The sequence below is a fragment of the Pangasianodon hypophthalmus genome, chromosome 21 (genome assembly GCF_027358585.1).
Source record: "Pangasianodon hypophthalmus isolate fPanHyp1 chromosome 21, fPanHyp1.pri, whole genome shotgun sequence".
Lineage (NCBI taxonomy): Eukaryota > Metazoa > Chordata > Actinopteri > Siluriformes > Pangasiidae > Pangasianodon > Pangasianodon hypophthalmus.
Genome location: NC_069730.1, coordinates 16,723,316 through 16,745,965, shown reverse-complemented (window position 1 = coordinate 16,745,965; position 22,650 = coordinate 16,723,316). Strand labels below are relative to the sequence as shown.

The 22,650-nt window shown below is 41.3% G+C and overlaps 1 protein-coding gene across 1 annotated transcript; it reads left to right on the top strand.

Annotated features, from left to right (window-relative positions):
* Positions 1 to 1,455: 1,455 nt before the first annotated feature.
* On the top strand, positions 1,456 to 18,622 carry LOC113533290 (midnolin). The gene is made up of 7 exons (XM_026925341.3): positions 1,456 to 2,076; positions 4,149 to 4,236; positions 4,354 to 4,416; positions 12,546 to 12,938; positions 13,315 to 13,435; positions 13,684 to 13,989; positions 16,380 to 18,622. Exons 1-7 carry the CDS (start codon positions 1,853 to 1,855, stop codon positions 16,640 to 16,642), a joined length of 1,458 nt encoding a protein of 485 aa, XP_026781142.3. The 5' UTR covers positions 1,456 to 1,852; the 3' UTR covers positions 16,643 to 18,622.
* Positions 18,623 to 22,650: the final 4,028 nt, after the last annotated feature.

The following is a 22,650-nucleotide window of genomic DNA, read 5'->3' as shown; positions in this document are numbered from 1 at the left end:
ACTACTTAAGGATTTATCGATTTACATTCTATATAAATTTACATTTTATTTTTAAAAAGTCCACCACTTTGCACCACTTTTAAACACAGCAAATCAGTGCTTAAAACATTAATCTGATTAAATCCTTACTATTTTGTAGCCACATGTGAATGCAGAGGGCACTCGTGAAATCTTGGAATGCACAGCTTAGGGTTAGTGTCCAGAGAATAATAACATGTTCATTCATCTTCAGTAACCGCTTTATCTTGGTCAGAGTCACTGTGGATCCAGAGCATATCCTGGAACACTGGGTGCAAACTGTGAATACAGCCTGGATGGGACACCATGCACACACACTGACACACTTCACCAATCCTACTGGCATGTTTTTGGGAGGTGGGAAGAAACTGGAGAACCCAGAGGAAACCCACATGGACACATGGAGAACATGGAAGACTCCACACAGACAGTACTCTGAGCTCAGGGTCGAACTCAGGACCCTGAAACTGTGGTATATAAAGTATATAAAAAGTATATAAAGTCTATGGATGTACCCTAGAAGGTAAAAAATATATCTGTGATATTTTTCCCTTCGTATGTAGCGTTGAGTCGTTTATTTGTCATTTGCCAAGTTACACTGGGTATACTGGGCATTGAAATGCTTGTGACGACCCTGCTTAAAAAAACAAAAAAAACAATAGAAACCATCACAGAAATTCTAATGGTTTCCACTACAAATACCGTTACAAACCATCAGATGTTAACCATCAAAACCATTACCAAATGGTTTCCATTACGTAGTAGGGCGTATTAAGGACGTAGGTCCTTAATGGTATCCACTAGATATAACATGCCACCAATAGAAGGCAACAAATTACCAGTAATTGGTAACCAAAAGGGACCATTACAGTTTCTATTATAACCATTAAAACCATTACAAATTCTTTGAGGGTTTCTGTTGTGTGTGTGTCATTGCTATTTGTGTGTGTGTGTGTGTATGAGTGAACAATAGCTATATTCTATTGAGGAGCTCACTGAGCAATGCTGCTGTCAGAATGAACCCACCTCAGCTGTAAGATTAACCTTAATCCCTAACTGATCATTTTAAAGAGGATTGAAGTAGATCTAATTTTACTGTATAACTAAAAAACAATCCTTAGCTGTTTTTAACCAGGTTTTATAGTCAGCTGCAAACTGGATAAACATTTAGATTTGGTTTCCAGTATTAGCGTTTTCAGGAATGGTTGCCAGGTTACGGGCTCGAGCTAAACTGTTATGAATGATTAGAGTAGGAAGTTGAAAGGACGTCGCTGATTGGTTGGAACGACACTCCCGTGGGAGGGAGAGGGCGGGAAGGGGCGTGGCGTTCTCTACATGTGGGTGTTACGCAAATGCAGACGATTGGACTAGAGAAGCGGTAGGATCGTTGCTATTGGGCGGTGGGCGGGGTTTAATGATCGGGTATAGGAACAAATCGAGCTCGCCACGCGCGTGCGGCTCGACATCGGGTCGGACAAGGGACGGAGAGGAAGAGCTTTAACGCAGCGTGTTTGTCTTAGTGCTCGTGCTGATTACCTTTTAGTGCACAATAGTTCTGGCATTCTTTTACGCAATGTATTCTTGTATTTTCTGAAAAAGAACTAAATCATATCTACAAACGCTTTTGGTATATTTTAATAGATACGACGTTAACATCGACATTGAATTGAAATAGAATTGAAGTTGTACCGATTGTCAGGAATCGCATCGTCCGGACTGTCTGGATCTCAAAGTTAAAAAATAAAAAATAAAAAAATCCTAGGAGATCACGCGAGAGGAATATTCACGTGGACCAGACACATAGTGATTTTTTTTTTTTTTTGCTCGAGCTCGAATGGAGCAGCACGCAGAAGCGCGAGGCTGCACCGGTCACGGATCGCGATCCCGGTGTTCCGAGCTCCTGCACGAGCACTGCATGCATTTATCCATCCAGTCGACGACGGGCACCCGCTTCGAGCTGTCTCTCCCCGCGGAGGAGACGGTGGAGGGGCTGAAGAGGAGGCTTTCACAAAAGCTCCGAGTGTCCAAAGACAGGCTCGCGCTTCTGCACAAAGACACGTGAGTCCGTCCCGGCGCTGGCCCGGAGCTGAACTACACTACAACACATCCAGTGTATCTTAGTTCCTACATGCACGAAGATAATTCAGCACTGTGCTGCTTTTACCTTGCAGGAAGCTAAGCGTTTAGTGCACTCAGACCTGCATGCTCAGCTATGCCACGTCCACATGCTATGAACGACATGGTCTAAAAGGAGGTTATCATGTTAAAGGAGTAGTCCAACCTGATAACAGTAGTCAACCTGATAACATGCATGTGCATGAAATCGTTTGCATAGTGCCAGCTGGTGCCTGTTTGCTGTAATTCATAATAATAAGCTATGTTGAACTGTGTATTAATTTAGACATGGTTAAAGTTTCTCAGTCCTGGTTCAGAAGACACCAGACACAACCCTGTCTTAGCTCATTATTTAGTTATTCCTGTTAAAGCACATTATTCAGTAACCACTAAAAGGAATGATTACATGCTTAAGAGATTGGGCAATAACCCACAGATGAGAATTTACTGCAGAATTTTACATTTTAATGTGCAACAAAAGGAGGCTTGAGAAACCCTGCTTGACAAGACAGGTGCATGGATGCAGCTTACAGACATGTAGACAAATGATTTTCCAGAGCTGTCTAGAGAATGTCATGTCGTATTGAAGAAAATCTTCAGTGTTGACTTAACACCTCCAGTGTTTACTCAAGTCCAGCTGGACACAAATGAGTGCAGGGCGCGTTCGTTCAGCACTGCAGGTGTTCAGTCAACACTGTGGATTTTTGCTGTGCATACAGGAACCGTCTGCAACTGTCATGTCTAATCAGCAAGCACACACCTGGTTGTTTGACATCAGGGTTGTTACAAAAAGGTTTAAAAAAAAAAAAACTTGGGCTGGTCTGTGTCAAGAGTGCAGATGACGTAAAAGCTCAGCCACAGACGCTTCACAGTGAGGTGCAGAGGTGGGGTTATCATAAACTATCATAAACGCAGGACTGCTTTTCCAGACAGAGAGGAAGCGTAGTGCAGGACTGCAGCCAAGTGCTGTTAGAAATGACATCGTTTTGTACAAAGCCCAGGCTTAAACTTTCGTAACTTCGCCTGGAAAGCGTCTGTATTTACCCCGGTTTATGTCAGCGATCCAGATTTCCAGAATCTATTCAAGCATTTTTTCCAGTTGAGGGATGGTTGTTCTCTTCTCCCTCTACTTAACTCTTCCAGGAACTGCTGAGACTCTTGTAACTTCATACACTTTCTGTTAGTTTCACTGTCGGTACTGAGAAATTCAGAGTAGTTATTACTGAATAATAATGTCAGAGTTTAAGGGGTTAATATATTTAGTTGTGACAGTAATAATACATTGAGTTCTGAGAAAGTTGAGCAACAGTGTCATAAAAACTGCTGAAAATTTATTTCACTTTCAGAATGGATACATGTGGAAAATTTAAAAAAATCGGCATGATATTGGGTAAGCTGACAGTTTTGCTGGTTAGAATGATTTATCAGTGAGTTCAATTTTGGAATAAACCCATTTTAATATTTTATTCCTCTTACACAACAGCAAGTTGCTGATGATTAAAATTTTTTATTTATTGAAGAACAACACATTGTACTTTTAATCTTTGTTGTGGACTGTCCACGAAGCAAATTCCCAACAGCTAGAAACAGTCATTCCTTTACCAGTCTTTCATTTTTCTGTCTGGTGAATAAAAGTGCAGCTTGTTATGTTATTGAGAAACCGCAAAAGGTAAAGGTTTACCTCCTCCATGTCAACAATTATACCTTTTCTTTGTTAAATATCATGGTTTGTTTAAATCCATTTATTAGTAGTCTTAGATTATGTAGAGGATCGCCATGCAAGTCCTTGCGAGTTATTTGTTACTGGAGAAAGGATAACATATTAGAATGAGCGTGTTAATATAAACTTGTAGATTTGCTTGTAGAAGGCACTACTTGCAGAGCTGCTGTTATATAAAATTAACCAACATCAAGCAGAATCAGACCAATCAGAATCAAGCATTCAGTAGCACTGTGGTATAAGTAAATGCAAAACTAGCCTGTGATCATTAATGGTTGTGGATCTTGTTGTGCAGGAGGCTAAGCTCAGGGCGGCTCCAGGACTTTGGGGTTACGGACGGGAGCAAGTTGACCCTCGTGCCCTCGGTGGAGGCAGGATTAATGGTAAGCGTTAACTGACACATCTGCCATTACCTCTTCTTCAAACTCGTTCAACTCCTGCTTGTCAAGGTCCCGCGAGTTGATGACGGTTTTTTGTTTGTTTGTTTTCTCCCAATGCAGTCTCAGGTCTCCAAACCAGAGCAGTCCATCATGCAAGCGCTGGAGAGTCTGACAGAAACTCAGGTAAGAGATAGTTAAGAGGTAGTTAAAACAGATAAGTGAACGATGCTAAAACATGGCCTAGCTATCTATTGTAGTAGTCAGTGTATTGTTTTTGCTGTTTTGGAGTAGGAAAACGTTTTTATTTTTGCGTAATTATCGAAAACTTTGTGTTCATACTACATGGCATGTTGGATCACACAACTGTTGTACTGATTTTATTTTTTAATAATTAAAAATGAGAAGTTGTTTGCTAAAGCTAGCTATGCAGGGTTAGCTTGCTAGCCTAGGGTTGTAGTGAATGGACTTATTTCAGTACATTTAATAAACATAAATAGCTAGCTAGCTAATACTATTATAAATTAAGGTATTAAATAAAGCTAGGTATGAGCTACGTTGGTTGACAGTTAATAGTTAACTATCAATCTGTAAAATTAGGTATTAAAGTAAATAAAGCTAGCTTTACACAGAGAGGTTGTCATTGAAGTAGTTAAACATTAATGGGTGAAATGCTAGTTAGCTTGGCAGCTACCTACTATCGAGTTAAAAGGTATTAATAAAGGTAGCTGGCTAGAATGACACAGAGAAGTAGTTAAACATAAATGGTTAAATAGTTAGCTAGCTTGGTAGTACTAAAGTATAGAATAAAGTAAGGTATTAATAAAGCTGCAGTTGCACTAAAAGTGGTCACTGTAGTAACTAAACATTACCTAAAGAACCCAGAGAACTAGCTGGGGTGCTTATATAATGATGAAGTCAGAGGGACTGCGTCAGACACCACAATAAAACCGGTTGCTAATGTTTGGAGATACGTATCACACATGCACCGAGAGGTCTTGTCATTTATGTTTTTAGCACAGGATGAGTTTCTCCTAGACTCTACGACAGAGTAGACAATACAGAGCGACAGGATACGCTCAGTTCAGAGGAACACACACCCACAGTACACCCTGTTAGCTGGCATTCCCCACCCTGCTGGCTCTTACTGAAACACACACGCATGTACATACACAAGCAGGCAGACTTGCGCATACTCACAAGCACCCACGCACACATACACTTACACAGACATAGATACTTGTCTGCATACACACACACACACACACACGCACACACATATGAATAGCAGCAGGGCATCACTGCAGTCTCTACTGTATGTGCAGTGCTTTTGTAGATTGTGCTATTGATGAACACAGCTCTATGTGTGTCAGAGTTAGAGCAGTATTTCCATGTAAGCAAATCACACAGGATGGGTGAGTCACGTTGCTGAAGATTTGGCAGCCTGCCCATTTAAATCACTGTGTGAATTTGTGTTTGTGTGTGTGTGTGTGTGTGTGCACACACCGTGCAAGCCCAGACGAACTCCACCCTGTGTGAAGTACATAGAAGTGTACCAGTTTTGCCCGGTGTGAAGTCAGCTCTGTTTCATCCTTTGTGTGTGTGTGTGTGCGTATGTGTGTGTGTGTGGTCAAACAGTCAAGTTGCTGAGAAAAGATTTCCAAGAAATTGCATCACAAATGCTTCTTCTTATACGTAGGCCACTGTTTCTTCACTCGCGCTCTCTTTTTACTCATCCACTCTTCTTGGTCTCTTAAAAAAAAAAAAAAAAAAAAAGCACACACGCACACATACACACAGATATACACACACTCTGTGTACCTGTTGTACCTTTTTATTTATTTACCCGCAGTGATATTTAGCATGATTTTACATTTTGTATGCTACCTGTCATTCACATAAATATCATTTTCACACAGGAATCTTGATTATTTAAGCCACTTGACGCACAGTTAATCATCGGTCAGAGAGAATGTGAATAAATTTTGTCTAATGAAAACTAGTGCCTAGGTTCCCACTTTACTGAGAAAGGATGGCGCATACTTAAGAGAAGTTGCCTTCATAAGCATTTTTAATTTCATTTCTAACCAATCAAGATGACCAGAATGAACTTTAAACACTGAAAATTTGAGAACTCAATGGAAATGAAACAGAGAAGCTGCTAATCTTTAAGTACCGGTAATTATTAAGGGTCACACTAGACTTTTGCCTCATTATTTTGTCAATGTTGCTTACAGTTGCAAAAAAACTAGCTAGCTAACATTAGCACAACATTCTCTCCAAAAATCACACAACACTAGGATCACAGAGCAATGAAGAACACAGCAGTGTAAATAATATATTAATTTGAATGGTGTTAGTGTTTGTCCTGAGAATCCTTATGTGTGTGTGTGTGTTAACAGATGTGGTTAGGTGCACACAGCTGAGGCGTTGTCTCTGAGGAGATGCTCCTCTGCAGCAGATATTTATAACCTGGAAATCCTACCTCAGTCTGTGGGAGCTGAGAGGTGTGTGTGTGTGTGTGTGTGTGTGTTTGAAAGGACATTTGTGAAAATGTGTATTTCAAACCACTTGTGCAAACCTGTGTCTATGAGAAAAGGTTTCTTCCTGTTTTTGCTTTTTATAGTGTGTACGTTTGTGTGTGTGTATGTGGTGAGTGCGTGCGTGTGCGGGGGTGGGGAGTTCAGGAAGCACGCCTTTTTTTTCAGTGTTTGCTGTTACCTTGTGACTGCTTTTTCCACTGAGAGAGACGAGCGGCTGTGAGCGATTCACACTGAGACTGTGATCCTCCTCTCCGCTGCACAGAGAGATGGGGGGGGGGGGGGGGGGGGGGGAGGGGGGGTTGGTGAATGAGTATATGTTTCTATTCTTTAAATCTGAAGTTTAGCCTTCCTGAGTCATCCCTAGTCACAGTAGCCTTCCTGTTAGCAACATGGTAAAATTCCTGTACTGAATATTATATGAAGCAAAAAGGACTCGACGTTGTAACTACACTTATTACATATTATACATTACATATTGTACACTTATACCACATCACGTTTGATTCTGATTGGTCAGAAGTTGCTTTTGAATAATTTTCTATTAACATCAGCTATGACATTAGTTACAGCTAGTGAAGTTTGTGAAGTTTTCTATGAGGAGATGTTTATTTAACATTTTTGGAAGGAGTCTCCAGTGCCAGGGCTTTGTAACAGACAGTCAGTGGTAAACTTTCTGCCACACAAGTCTTCAGGGCAGAGGACTTCCTGGCTTCTAGGTTACAATGACAAGCTGCAAGTTTTCAGAAAAGAAGAGAGGCTAGCTGCGTTACACTGTGTAGTCGATTATTTTCTTATAACAGCACACCCTGTTATGTACTTACATATTACATACACAACGTACATAGCTTGCTTCTTTTCACACCTCTAAAAGAAAGAGCAGAATTTGAAAATAGCAGTAATAGCAGTCTGTACATCTCTCTCTCTCTCTCTCAAACACACACACACACACTCTCTCTCTCGCCCTCTCTCCTCCTTTGCCTGTGCTACTAATTCAGCCAGAGAATCTCATTGATTCACAAAAGGCGAGCAGCTAAAACGAGCACAGAGGGGAGTGTGGAGAGTGTGGAGTGTCTAAAAAGATTTCCGGAAATATCGAACCAGCGCTCTCCCGATGAAATAAAGAGACGTGCTGGATAATCTGCAGCCCTCAGCTCTTAGCCGGAACTGCTTGTCTTACAGGGACGGATGGTGATTGAGCTGGAGTATTGGATTTTTTTTGCCCCTTCGTCAGTAGTACTGACAGCCCCCCCAAACACACACACACACACACATACACACACAGAGTCCTTTTCACCTCGCTCTGCTCTCTGTGTCAGAATAGTGCTATTGTGAAAGCTTGGAGAGGTGCAAATTGGGAAAGGCGTGATTTGTATTCAGATGGCTCTTCCTTTCACGCCATACGCAGGCACGCTCCATTCTGCTTCGATCTGTGTGTGCGTATGTGTGTGTGTGTGTGTGTGTGTGTGTAAAAGCTTTACTCTTATTGATCACCATATGGAGGACCAGACGTAACAGAGATGCTTTTCCGAGCTGATAAGATGAACGCACTGCTTCCGAGGTGAACTAAAGAGAGGGCAAAGATAATTTGATCATTGTAGCAGCACACACACGCACACACGAGCACACACCTCAGGACAAGCTGAATAGATTTTTGCTGATTACATCCTCTCCCTGATGGTTTTTGTAGATGATCTGATGAGCTTTTTGGAGCTCCAGGCTGTATAGATATTACTACGAGCTCCAAGATGAACTCCAATAAGAATCTCCTGCTTCTCTGAATGATGGGTTGAAATGCTGATTTTTAAACCTTAAGCTGTTATATCTATGTGGGTATTTTATTAAAACATGAAAACTTGTGGTTGTCCTGTGCAGGTACATCAGGTAGTGTTTGCTTTGATTTTACTTGTGCGGGTGTTGCGTTGTTGGATAGTATCAGTGTTGGGTTTGTTGATCTGAATATCACTGCTGTTGTGTTTGTTGGTCTTCATAGCATCAGTATTGGCTTTCCTGGTGCTTTGTTTGTCTGAACAACATTTCTGTGTTTTTTTTTTCTGCGAAGCATTTGTTCTAAGTGGTTCTAGTTGTGAATTTGTATGTCTGAACATCAATACTGTTGAATTTGTTGGCCCGAATAGCAGTGATGTTGGTCTCCGTGGTCTTAACAGCATTGGATTTTGTTAGTCTGAACAGCATTGATGTCAGTTAGAATAGAATTTGTGTTGGGTTAATTGGCTTAAACAGCATTTGTGTTGGGTTTGTAAATAGCGTTGGTGTTGGGTGGCCACCACTACTCTTTCCTCATTGTAGCCTTCTCTAGAATTGAAAACCCTTCACATCTGGTCTCTCAGGCACCACCCTGTTTATTGCCTATCGTTACGTCTACTCCACAACTCCGGCAATGAGAAGACTTTATCTTGTTCTTCTATTCCTCTCTCTCTCACACACACATGGGGTAATCTGCAGCCCTGGTCTGCTATAATTGGAAATCATTGGCTCTTAATAGCACTGTGCAGGGAGGGAGAATTGAGGGCCATCTGTGTGGCCTCAGGATCAATGGAGAAACGACCGGGTGGAGGGTCTGACCTTTCCCACCCTGGGTGGAGCTTAATGATGCAAACTATTTACGTGCTAAATTAAAAGTAGTTTTTCTTCTTCTCTTTTGTCTATTTAACTTAAGAGATATAGCATCAAGGTGTATTGTTCAATGGACAAAGTACAGTATATATAAGCTTAATAATGGATTGGTATTGTGGTCGAATCTGCACTATATATGGTCTAAAAGTATAAGATCCATGTATATATGTGCTTGATATTATCCATATCCATTATTTCCATATACAGTCGCCTTTCAACAGTAGCTGTACATGATTGGGTGTGTATAAGGAGGTTGCTGCTATGGGTTAGACTGCCATAAATAGAAGGGGCACCGTTTGTGTCGTGATCGCTTTCGGCTTTCATTCGCCACTCGCCTTTGTGCTTGAAGTGGTCGGCATCGTGACTGGGCTTTTCCAAACAGAGACAGAGAGCGTGAGTGAGATACAGAGGGTGGGGGGGTGAGGGGGCTTTGAGAAATCTCTCTATTCTCTAGCCTTTGAGCCGACTGGTGGGATCCAAGCCTTCTAATAATTACCCTGATTAAAGCTGAACCTGTCCATGAGCTCATGCTGTAGAAGCTCATGAGAAGGTCTGGTTAATAATTCCGTATGTAGAGAGCTGGCTCACGTCTGGGGAGCTGAGAGAGATTTCTCCACTGCTCAGGTCAAGCTGCATTCACGAGGCTAATCAAACACTCTGCTTTGTCTGCAAGACTCTCTTGTGTCATAACAGGACGACGAGTCACGATCACAGAGGGAAGTTTGCTTCTTGATTAAGGCTCATGTATAATTCTGTTATTCAAGGCTCCTTGAGCTAAAACAACAGGAAGAGGACTAGCATTAAGTGCCTCTTGAAACATCCTCATCAAACCCTAATTTGAGCTCACTCTTTGCCAAGTGCGGCTCATGGTGACCTTTTTTTACTTCCCATTGCATGGGTGCTGATCAGGGATCCCTTTTTTACTTGCATTTGCTGTATGATTACAGGGAAGTGATCAGAGGTAGATCAGAAGTGGAACATTACTTTGAGATTTTGCGTTTGAATCATGATGTTTGATGGTCGCAGCCCTTTATTTTCTGCGCCTCTCTTATCTCGCATCAAACAAAGAGACTCTGCTCCATCTGCCTAGTTGAAAACAGTCAGCGCTCCAAGCTCCACCTCATCTCAGTGGTATTTTTTTTCTCAACGTCTTACCCCCACCCTTCCCCCTTTCTTTCTTTAAAAAGCTCCCGGTGAGGGAGGGATGCCATGCCTGCAAACGATTTCTTTGAGCTTCAGGCTTTCTTAAAGTTACAGACTCCCCTCCCCATCCCTTCCCCCCATTGCTTTTTCTCCTTACTGCTTTCCTTCCCTCGCACGCATACACATATGCATACGCCCACATACAGTATTTTCCTTCACCTCCATCTGCTTCTATCGTGTTGTGTGATCTGAATACTGACGTACCTCCTTAAAGAAGCCTGCTCAACCCAGATTCCCGGCTTGCAGAGCTGACATGTAGATGACTACACACACTTCTCACAGTTGCCTGAAAGCCAAATGATCCTGACAATGCTGTTCTACGATCTGCTGTACATACGGTTCCTTACGGCACCATAACCGAGTAGTACAGCCATACCGAAGCCTGACGTATGAGATATTCTTTATTGCAGTCCCTTTCTGCAGCTGTATAGTATTCAAATTCATGTGGATTGTTCTGTAGTGTTGACGATAAAACGCATCAACTTCTGTGGAGGTTTAGAGTCCGCCTTGCTAAAAGGTTACTCTGGATTTCTCCGTCTCCTCTGCCGTCACGCTCCACCCACAGCCGTGATTGACGCTTAGCAAAGAGACGGGAGCCATCAATCAAACCTGAAGGCCACCTGCCCACACACACAGCTCAAATACTAGACCCAAACACATTCGCACACCTACACATGGGTAACCTTTACACTTGGGGTTCCCGACAAAAATATACCCAGGCTTGTTAGAAGTTTGAACTTTTAAGTGCTTTGTATATCAGTATTTCATGTGTTTTTTCCACGTCTTCTTTGTTTTTGGTGTGTGGCTGTGCCTACATTTACGTCTTTGAGGAAACAAAATGCCATGAGTAGGTTGGTCATGGCACAAATATGAATAAAAAATATTTCATATTTTGCTGTTCAAAATGCACACTTTTAAAATAACACAGCTGTAATGCAGCAGATGGTAGATAACCAGTATATTTACACACACATTTCCTTCATCTATAGAGAACTGTGAGTGATTAGTGTCAGCTGAACATGTTCTCATATCCCTGTTTTCTTAGCACTGAAAGCGCACGCTTCTTCTACAAGCAGGCAGATTAGCTCTTAAACATTTGAACATTGCTCTATCTGAAGTGCCCTTTTTCTTACTCAGTCTGCTTCATTAGGCGTGCACGTGCTCTTTGTCTCTTTCTCATTGCATTTAGCGTGCTGTGGTCAGGCGTCAACGAGAAGCAGACCTTTTTTTATGAGCGCTCACTGGCGCTGACATCACCACAGTGGTTCATGAGTCATTCATATCAGCGATCAGTGGGTTTCCCTCACCCTCTCCTCCACGCCTGGAGGCCTCATTGACCTGATTAAAGTAGGAGGGATGGACACAGGGTGCCCTGTGGAGGATGGGGTTTCATCTTGACAAGACCTGGTAGTTATTAGACAAGAATGCAGATAGGAGTAGGAGTGGAGGGTCTGCTTGGAGTAGTCTAACTGTGTAATTTTTACCCGATAACAGTAGTCTGGGTAGAATCATAAATTGTGTAATGTGTACTTTGTAATGACCAAGGAACTACTAACTTGCTGTGGAACATCTCCACACCTTTACCCTCAATAATAATGCTAGGATCTCTAAATATGCATTAATGGGTAAATTGGAAACAGCCCCATGTTCCCCTGCCATTCCAAATAACCTAATATCACTAACATTAGCTAAATTAGGTAGTCATTCCTTGCAGATAAATTAAATGGGTATTTCAGTATCTGAACCTTTAATTTTTAATAAATTGTTGAACAGTAGGCGAACCTCTATAAATAATGTAACAACCAAGATTTTTTGGTCTTTACCATTATCTCAGTCTGTTTTTTGTGGGGAAGTGAGCACTCTGGTTTCCTAACACATGTCGCAACAGAAGAGAAGTTGCTCTAATGTTCCTCTCCACTCTCTTCCTGTTCCCAGGTTGGTGACTTCCTATCAGGTCGCTCTCCGCTGACACTTGCCCTTCGTGTAGGGGATCACATGATGTTTGTGCAGCTGCAACTGGCCGCGCAAAACTCGGGTGTCCAACAGTGCACCACTAGGGGACCTTCGAGCACAACCAGGACTGCCCAGCACAACACAGTGCCCTGTGGGGGCAACAGTGAGCACCCTCATACTCCAACCACTGCCCACAACAACCAGAGGGCATCAGCTGGACACCACGCCCACCACGCCCACCACACCCACCATGCTCACCATGCTCACCTGTCTCCCCCCTCCAGTCCTACACTTTCCCCAGGATCTGTCCATTATCCTCACCTGGCCACAGGTGCCTGTAGCCCTGCCCCCAGAGCAACCACGCCTTTCCAGCAGGTAACACCAAGAATCATGTTGTCGTATTGTGTTTATTGAAATTTAAATGTAATCAGACAGTTGAATATGCCTGTTTATGTTTATTGTTATGCAAACACATTAAATTAAAATGCCTTATCAAACATAAAATATTATAACAATATGTTTTACAGGTCAGTTCTTGCCACTGAGGCACTTTCTTGCATTAACTCTTAGCCCTTTTGGCCTTATTATAGCAAAAACATAGCCTCTTTGTAAGATTTTTCAGAGAAGTGTCAAAACGTCTCCCTAATTAGCTGACTGTTTGCTTTTGTTCTCTACTTAAAGGCACTTTTTTTTTCGTAGTTTGGAGAAGTTTAACGTGTGTAACGTGTATGTGTTTGTGTGTCTTTGTTAGGGTGAGTGTGGGAATTCAAGTGGAAGTGGAAGCACCAGCTCATGGCCAAGTCGTAAACCGGGTGCGGTGATAGAGAGCTTCGTGAACCACGCTCCTGGGGTTTTCTCTGGAACCTTCTCAGGTAGTATACTCCCTCCAGCAATCAATTTTTTACTAAAGTGCACCAGTATTAAAAATGATTTGTTAAGCATTGTCTGAAACTTTTCTTAACTTTTTCGTCACCTGATATTTTTACTATCATTTTTCTATACTGGATAAATGTTTGACAAGACAGGTCAAAAAAAATATCACAACCATGTAAACTGCTCTCAGGAGGATCTCCAGTTGTTTTCATTGTATACTTAAATATAAATCTCTCCCTCTCTTCAGGCACCCTTCACCCGAACTGTCAGGACAGCAGTGGGCGTCCACGCCGTGACATCAGCACCATCCTGCAGATCCTCAATGATCTACTGAGTGCCACACGCCACTACCAGGGCACACCTCCTGCCCTGGCCCAGCTCCGCTGCCATACTCAGACACCTGCGTCTCCCCGAGAGACGCCGCCCACCTCGCCATGCCCGCCTCCCTCACCCACTGTCATGGAGCTTCCATCAGCACCTGTGTCACCATTATCATCCTCACCTACCTCAGACAGACTGGCACTGAGCCACAACCGCATCAGCAAACCAATGGGTAAGGACAAGACACACCTTCACTCTTTATTCATGCAGACATTGGCCTCTGTGCCTGTCAGTTACACTGTAGGAGGTGTGGCCTCTGCGTCTTTCATTGCTATGAAACTAGGTGTGGCATTTATACCTATTAGTCCTACTGAAGAAAGCTTAGATTCTGCATCTGTCAAGCATCATCTGTCTGCATCTGGCTAACTCTGAGCCCAATATTGAAACACTGCCTGAAACACATATATGCAAACAATATAGGTTTCAGTAATTGCATATTAAATCGTTGGCTACTTGAATATATTCCTTTAAACCCTGGATTGTTGGTCATAGTATGTAATCAAAGAAACACACACACATACACACGCCTCATATACACAAATTGTGTGTGCGTATTTGTATTTTAAATGGTTTCCCTCCAGGTTTCCTCCTGTTTCCACTTTTCTGCTTCAAATGTCTAACCTCATCTGTGAAGCTCGCACATAGACTCCCTGCCAGTCTGCTTTTGCCTTTATATGGAGCACAAATACGCACACACACATACGCACGTACACACACTCGTTGCTGACAGGCTGTGCATTGTGGGGGCGTTGACAGCAGAGCGGAGAGCACCATAAAGCCTCATTCCTGAAGTGTTTGGGTTGCGTTAGAGCGGCTCTGTGGTCAACGATGCATTTAGCCTTGGACTTCATGACTGAGAAGAAGCTTTTGACTCAGAGATTCTCTCAGACACACAAACACACACATATTGCGCACATTAAAGGGAAGGGGAGGACTGGCTTGAGTTAGAGGCTCACTTCTAAGTTTACATTCCTCTCATTCAGTGCACTGATTCATCATTCAGTCGGCTGCCCCTCCAACACCCCCAACACACACACACACACACACACACATATATACAGTATAGATGTACATACAAACAGGGGCCCTCTAGAGGGGCTTTGACTCAGTATCAAGGGTGACGTGTATCTAATCTTACAGATCACAACCAAGCTGCCTGGTGAACATAAATCAGTTCCACTAACACACACATTCACATGTGCATAAAGTTGACACTCTGTGTTTCTAAGAATGTGTCCGTGTGAATTATTCAGTTTCATCACATCTGTTTGGGCTCTCAGGGGCTGAGAGAAGCCGGGCATCTGGGTCAGAGTTCATGCGGGTGTGTTTTTGTACACCCTTGTGTGTGTGTGTGTGTGTGTGTGTGTGTGTGTGTGTGTGTGTGTGTGTGTGTGTGTGTGTGTTCAGTGGAAACATGCTGATGAAGTTTAAATGATGCATGAGCAGAGCCAAGCCGCAGGGCTGTGGAAAGAATAGACCTCTTCCTCCACCAGTGACCCGAGACTTCAGCCTCGCTTCCATGCCACTCTTGTGCCAGTACAGGCTTGTTTTTCCAGCATGCTCAGTGCTCACATGTGGCGCTCTTTCTACGCTTTGATTAGCCAGGCTAATGGTAGACAAGTGCCACAGGCTAGCATCCATTATGAATTTGTTTTCTCTCAGCTTGGAGGCATACCAAGTACCTGATTGTATGTGTTAGCATGAAAGAGAATGTGAAAAGAGAGGAGAATTATGCAGAATTATTGACATTCCCATCATTCTTTTATGACATAGGCACCACTGATGGACAAGAATCTTGTTTCTGTTGCTATGGTATGTTTAATAATGAAAGTGAAGCTGTTCCTCAAATCGAAACCAACGGCAGCCTGATGGTGAAACTTTGTAAATGAGAGCCAAAGTTCAGGTTTGATTTTTAACTGTGTTGTCACGCACGTCTGAAGTTTTGTTGCATAATATTTCCTCTCTGATTTCCGTCTGCATCTGTGGCTAATTGCACCGTCACAGATTATGGTAATTTCATGTAAAATTACATCTTGATCAGATGATTTTTCATTAAAAAAGATTTGTAGGCTGTGACCAGTCTGTAATGAAAGTTCCCAATTTTTCAAGTGTTTATGTCTGTATTGCGCATCCTCCTAAGACCTGAATTAGCCTGAATTTGCCTAAGGCTTATTAATGGAATTCAACCTCTGACCTTAGATGTCCATTATATATGCGTTTTTTGGGTGAACTTGAGTTTTTCTGTCAGGGAACTGTGTCAATTCATGTCCTTGGTAAAATTACCTTTTTTACAGATGCAGTAGATAGAGAATAGGTTCGTGAACACTGTATTATTCATTTAAATATACTTAGTTAGTTTTAGCTAGGGATCGTACACTGTCTGTGGGGAAAGAAAGGTCCTAATGAAGGTCACAATTCATTTTCTAAATTCCATTGTCTTTGTCTAAGGCTTCATAGGGATATTATGGCATGATTAGCAGCACATGAAGTGAAATAAGCTGCTTGTTCCTATGTATGTGAAGATTAAACATGGGTTATGTTTTTTTTCTCTCTGTCCTGCAGGCGAACCCTCCAGGCAGACGGAGAACAGGGCGACACGCTGTAAGGTGGAGCGTTTGCAGTTGTTGCTGCAGCAGAGGAGGCTCCGCAGGCGGGCGCGGAGAGAGCCCCGGGCTCCCTATCACTGGCTGAGCGAGCGCAAAGCCACCCGAAGCCACAGCAACAGCAGCCTGAGCAGTGACGGCTCCATCGACCTGGACTACGACGAGGCGCTCTGGAAGAACGACGTCCAGACCGACATCAGCTCTGAGTTCGTCGTGGCCTGAATGAGCAGCCCAAAGAAAGAAGGATGAGAGAATGAAAAGATTACGAGTGGCTGAAAGAGAAAGGATTTACTTTACGTAATGATGTGTAATGCTGGAATTTTTAGCGTTCGTTCAATTTGAAACACAAAATAGCATTGGGAAGAGAACTCGTGTTCTACAGCATGAAGCGAACCAAGAGAGTGTCTTTCTGTACTCTAGATACACAAGATGTTCAAAGATTCTGAGACTTTTTCACCCGGTTTGCTCAATTGACTGTCTTAACATGGTGGTGGTTTGAGTTGCTGTTGTTACAAAAATGCGTCATGTAGCATTATGAAGCAAGAAATTCAGGTGTTTCTCTCTGGTTTATTACATTTTGCACACTTCTTGACCTGTGAGCATTAAGGTTTCCTTTCTTTGTTTTTGATACTCAGCTTGGTTGAAACTCAGCTCAAGTGAACTCAAATACAAATTAACTCAAATCCAGAAAGCATTTATTACAGACACATTCTTTGCTTGTTCACACTTGTATATGTAACTGTATCTACTGGTTAAAGTATTAAGGTAATATCCCAGTGCCTCTGTTTACCACTTAGTGTATTGAAGCATCAAATCTGGAACACATCTGGATTTTTTTTTTTTTTTTGCTGCTACAAAGGATGACGTGCGAAAGAGAGGAGTCTTGTCTGGTCATCCATCTCATTATAACTAGGACCTGATTCTGCAGAAATGTACAATTCTGCATGCTTCTTGAACATACAAGGAACTATTAAGTGGGGTCATTCACATATTGGCTCTGTAGCACCGTTTTACAAACTGATTTGAAGAGAAAATGACTTATGTAGTATTTTAGGTTTATGTCACCTGCTGACCCACATATGCCCATCAAGATGAAGAGTAACGTCGGACATCTTTTCCACTATGGACCATTGCTGTCTCAACATTTGTATGATTGAGAAAACTGGAAATGAGGCATGATAACATATACATGGATGGACCTTGTGTACAGTGGCCTTACTGATCTTTAAAAAAAATAATAAAAAATAGCGAAATGTGCAGGCACTGGAAACTCTGGATCCTTGATGTGTATTGTGATTTTTTTTTTCTTTTTAAATTAAGGACACACCATTAGAGCATTAGTGAAAGGCTCCTGTGCCTCAACAACGTGCCTGAGACAAACGGAAAAAAGACGTTTCTTTCCTCGTCTGATAAGTCCCTCAGCCTTCTCAGCTGAGAAACAGAGATAAAAGAGTACTTGCTCTGTGTTTTGTTTTTGGCTTTTTTTTTTTTCGATCATGATGTAATGTCTGTCCTGTGTATCTCTTGTGCATCGTTCGTCTTGTGTACATCCTGTCTTTCATTCTTGAAACCAGAATCTCCATAAATATATATAGATATATATAATACATATAAAAAGAGGAACAGGTCCAAATAAACAAATATCACTCTGTAAACATACTCATAATATGTCACAATGTGGACGTCTTCTGTTTCAGCACCAAGTTCCTAAAATATTGTTACCTGGATGCATGGGATATGATATAATTTATTTAAGGTTGAATTGAATATATGAGTAGTTCATAAGGAAATATACGCATTTGGTTGGGATGTTGTTTTTAAAGTTGACGCTGGTGTTTTTTTTTGTTTTGTTTTTGTTTTTTGTCAACGCTGCATTTTTTCGTTGCCTGTACTGTCTTGTGATCTCACAGGTGAGGAGCCTCTGCTTGTGTAGCACATTTTTATAACTGTTTTAATTTATAAAGCCGATCTTGCAACTGTGAAGAAACGTTATCTGATGTTTTTCTTGTCACCTCTTTTGTGTGTGTTTGTTTTTCTCTTTATTTCCGTTTTTGTCTCTTTTGTCAAAAATGAAACCTGGTATTGTAAAAGAGGGAAACAACTAAAACAACTGATTTTCTTTGTTCATAAGCAATACATTTCAGTGTGGCTTGCTGTAGACATTTTTTTCTTTTTAGGTAATAAATTTTAATTTTAATGCAATCTTTTGGTGTCTCTTGTTCTTGTTTTTATTCCTTTACTTAACAAAATTTGAACATCTGATAATTAGAAAATACAATTTATTAGTGCAGCTTGTGGTGATGAAATCAGTGGATTTTTATTTAGGTTATAATTGTTTTATATAAATTAAAATATTCAGCTCAGACATACACACAGCTGTGGATTTCAGCCGTTGCTATTATACACAGACACACACACACATACAGGTGTGTTTGTCAGTTGTTGGTTTAACTCTCACTGCGGCTGCTTGTGGCTTCGTGTAGCCATGTAGCATAAATGCTGTGCTAAAAGAGGAATGAAAACAAAGAAACAGACTTCACATATTTACCAAGAGAATTACTTCAGCAGATGAAACTCACAGCATGTGTTCTAACACAGGAAAACACTAAGACACAGAAACATATTTTGTGTCCAGGCTATTAGTTTTTTTATTCATAGTTGCCCAGTGGACAAATAGGTTCCACAACCACGAAAAAAAACATACTTACCGATTTTCACTGAAGTTTTCATTTGGTGTGTATTGTATGTTTATACTTAATGCACTTCGTAGTGTTGTATGTTGTACACTGTGGTGTGCAGTGCACCACCTGCTGCACTACACACATCGGTTGAGGAGTGATCTACTTGTTGTTAGAACGTTTTTTTACTAGGCAGATTAATTACTGTATGATGACAGATAATCTTTTCACAATCAGGAACATGCAGGTATATGAAAAAACTGATATTTGGTGAAACTGAGCAAAATAAAGTGCAGCACAAAGCTGTCATATAACATGACTTACTGGTACATCATGCAGTCTACGTGCAATGCGAGGACCTTATCACCTATCACCATATCTCATAACTAAAAAATTTGGCCAATAACTTGCTGACTATTCCTCAAGTGTAAAAACATGATGTGATCCATTAGAAACTTTGTTAGAAGAGGATTATATTATATGCATTAATTTCCCTTAGTCTGTATTAATGTGTTAACTAGCTCACCATGCTTTACTATATTATGTTAGCTACCACTTTAGCCTAGTCAGTTAGGTTTCCAGGCAACCAAAACATGGGACTGGCCAGCACATCGGAGCTTTTATTTGCCAGGTGGTCTAGCTAATATACGTCATTTGGCCATCCCTGCCTAACCATTAAACTAAATATGGAGTACGCAAAACTAGAAGCAAAAGCAAAACTAGGAGCCAGAATTCAACGATTGTATACCTATGCTTCAAAGGAACTCCAGGGTTTCTGCAGTACAGGATGTGTGGTTTTAATTTTTTATGACATGTGGTCACTATTTTTAGTCAGGAGTTAGTTAGTGTAGTTAAAAGCATAATATGTAACTTTAATTGTATTGGCTTATATTGATGCCAGATACATTAATTTGTTTCATACAGGAAGTTCTAAAGCTCACTAACCTGGGTTCTGTTGGTGGTAGGTTCATGAATACAAAGCTCCAGGGGTTCCATTAAATACAGTAAATATGCTTAATATGCTTAATATTTAAATAGTTGAATTTTAGTAAATTAATCTGAGCTGCAGTCATAAAGAGGTCAAAGGGATGACTTTTATTTTACACTGAATGGTGACTCTGACTGCAAAAAAAGTTTGACTATTGTACACAATCACAACAACTGTCTTTTTCTACATCCTTCAAAGATAAATTAAACTCTTTTTCCCTGGCTAAAATCTAGACGTGTTATAAACGTCTCGCTGGAATATAAACATGGTTGCTGGACTGCAAAGGTTGAGATAGCAAAGCAAACATACAAGTTTATAAAATGATATGCATCTAGACACAAAGCCCATGAGAATTTACAAACACTGCTTCATCGTGAACTTAAACCAACAAACAGGAGCCAAAATAACAATGAACTGGTTTCCAGCATCCATCTACAAGTAACACACACACATACAAAGTATGGCACTTCCCATTCAATTCAATTTTATATGAATAGCATTTCTAACAATAGACATTGTCACAAATAAATAGACATTTACAGAAATCTGGATGTAGATTTTAATCTCTAATGAGCAAGCCAGAGGTGACCATGGTAATGGAAAACTCCCTGAGACAACAAGAGGAAACCTGGAGAGGAACCAGACTCGAAAGAGAATTCATCTTTCTCTGGGAAGAGTGAGTGAAAAGAAGAGTGAGTAAAAACAAAGTAAAACTGCAAACAGTACTAAGTGTGTTGTAATAATGTTCAGTAAGAGTAGATAGTAACTAAGTGTTCTGGAATGAGCAGTCTTCATGATTACAGAAGCAGTTCCTAGGTACAAATCTACAGGACCATTGAGATTTTTGGGAAGTGTAATCTTTAGGGTATCTGTATGGGAACATTTACAAAAGCAGAAGGTGAGTCACAAGTTCAGAAGTAAAGCTTCAGGGTGAATCAGGCAGGGCTAGAGGGTAAGAGAAGCTACAGCAGTAGAAGTGTGTCAGTATCTGGCACCGGCATCACATTAAACATTTCATCACATTTTATAGACAAAAAACACCTGACTGTGGCTTTGGATTTTGAAAAGAGGATATTTTGAAAAGAGGCTGAGACAGCATGCTAAAATAGTCTCAGGATCCACATTGTGTAGTGTGTGTGTGTGTGTGTGTGTGTGTGTGTGTGTGTGTGTCCTTTCCATAGGTTATAGGTTATCCAACCATAACTCCTAAAGCCAGCTCCTGTCCACTGGGAAGTGCCTATGATTACTATGTTCAATATAATGCGGATTTGCAGATACTTCCTCCTTAATCATTTGCAGTCCCCAATCGGTTCAAACATTTCCCATAGGGGATAACAGATCTCCTGTTCAAGTCCAAGTTGCCTTTTCTAAAAAGCACATCTAATTAAGATGGTGATCATAAGGAACGTAACCTGGGGGGTTTGCGTTGGGGGGGGGGTTCGGGTGGTGTCGAATGTAATTATGTGGTGTGGAGATCCTTGGAGATATCTCGGTAATCAATAGCCCGAGATGCGCTTTATAATTAGACTGCATTAGGGGAGAACACTAGAGGATCACCATGCACCATCAATGGGTTTATCACTCAGTAGTGACCAAATTCTACCCATAAACCACTCTGCTCACTTTATCTGTAAGGACAATTCACAGTCTGGATATAATGAAGCAATTCAGAGATACAGCAATTTACTACTGCAATGAGCTGAGCTTGCCTTCTGTGCTGAAGCAACCACTTTTATGGACCTGATCAGCCAATGTTAATGACAAAGGCTGACCCTATTGAAGTGTTCTAGGAGTCTGGTATATAATTACTTTTTTTCTACGCCGAAAATGTGTTTACATGGACATAAGTGAAATCATTAGAGCATTCTGAAGCAGTCGTAAACCATTTCACTCGAGCCTCACTGATTGCTTTGGCTGTAATGACTCGAGCTTGGGGTTGCTTTGGGTGCTTGTAAAAAAAAAGTGGTACATCAGTGTTGTACTGGAAAATGTCCATCACTTTCTCTAACCTGTCTCATATTGACCCCTAACCAACCAAAAAGGGAGGGCACTGCAAACAGAGCATGCCCTGCCTGATCAATATGGGTCACATCATCATTGGGCTGATATTACATATTGATGTGTATATGTGTGTACTTCTCTCTGATGAGATCCAGAGTGAGCAGGCTAACCTGCGTTCTGTTATTGCCTTCATCATCATTCTCAGCCCAGAAGGGCTGACCTCATCACCGATACTGAATGAACATCATTTCCATCTGGATAAACGCTGGACACTGATTACAGGTTTCAGGTGTCTCGGCTTGTAAGGAGACAGTGGAGTATTTATCATAGCGTGCAAACAGCAGCAATCAAATCAACTGGCTCAGTTGAAATATTTTTTAAACTAGTGCTGCCAAACCTGAAGTTTAACACCCTGTGAAAGTGCATTCAATTTCAGGATTATTGGCACCCTTTAACAGAATAAGCAAACACTAAATAAACCAAAGATCACTGTTTCGAAATAATCTGTTAGAGGCCACCTCCAAAATGACATTGTTGGCAAAAAAAGCCCTTACTGAGAGCAA

What these genes read in the sequence shown, in the direction of transcription:
- LOC113533290 (XM_026925341.3), top strand. Translation starts at nt 1,853, where the DNA reads ATGGAGCAGCACGCAGAAGCGCGAGGCTGCACCGGTCACGGATCGCGA. An exon ending in AGAGTCTGACAGAAACTCAG is followed by an intron (nt 4,417 to 12,545) that starts GTAAGAGATAGT and finishes TCCTGTTCCCAG; the next exon opens with GTTGGTGACTTCCTATCAGG. An exon ending in CAACCACGCCTTTCCAGCAG is followed by an intron (nt 12,939 to 13,314) that starts GTAACACCAAGA and finishes TGTCTTTGTTAG; the next exon opens with GGTGAGTGTGGGAATTCAAG.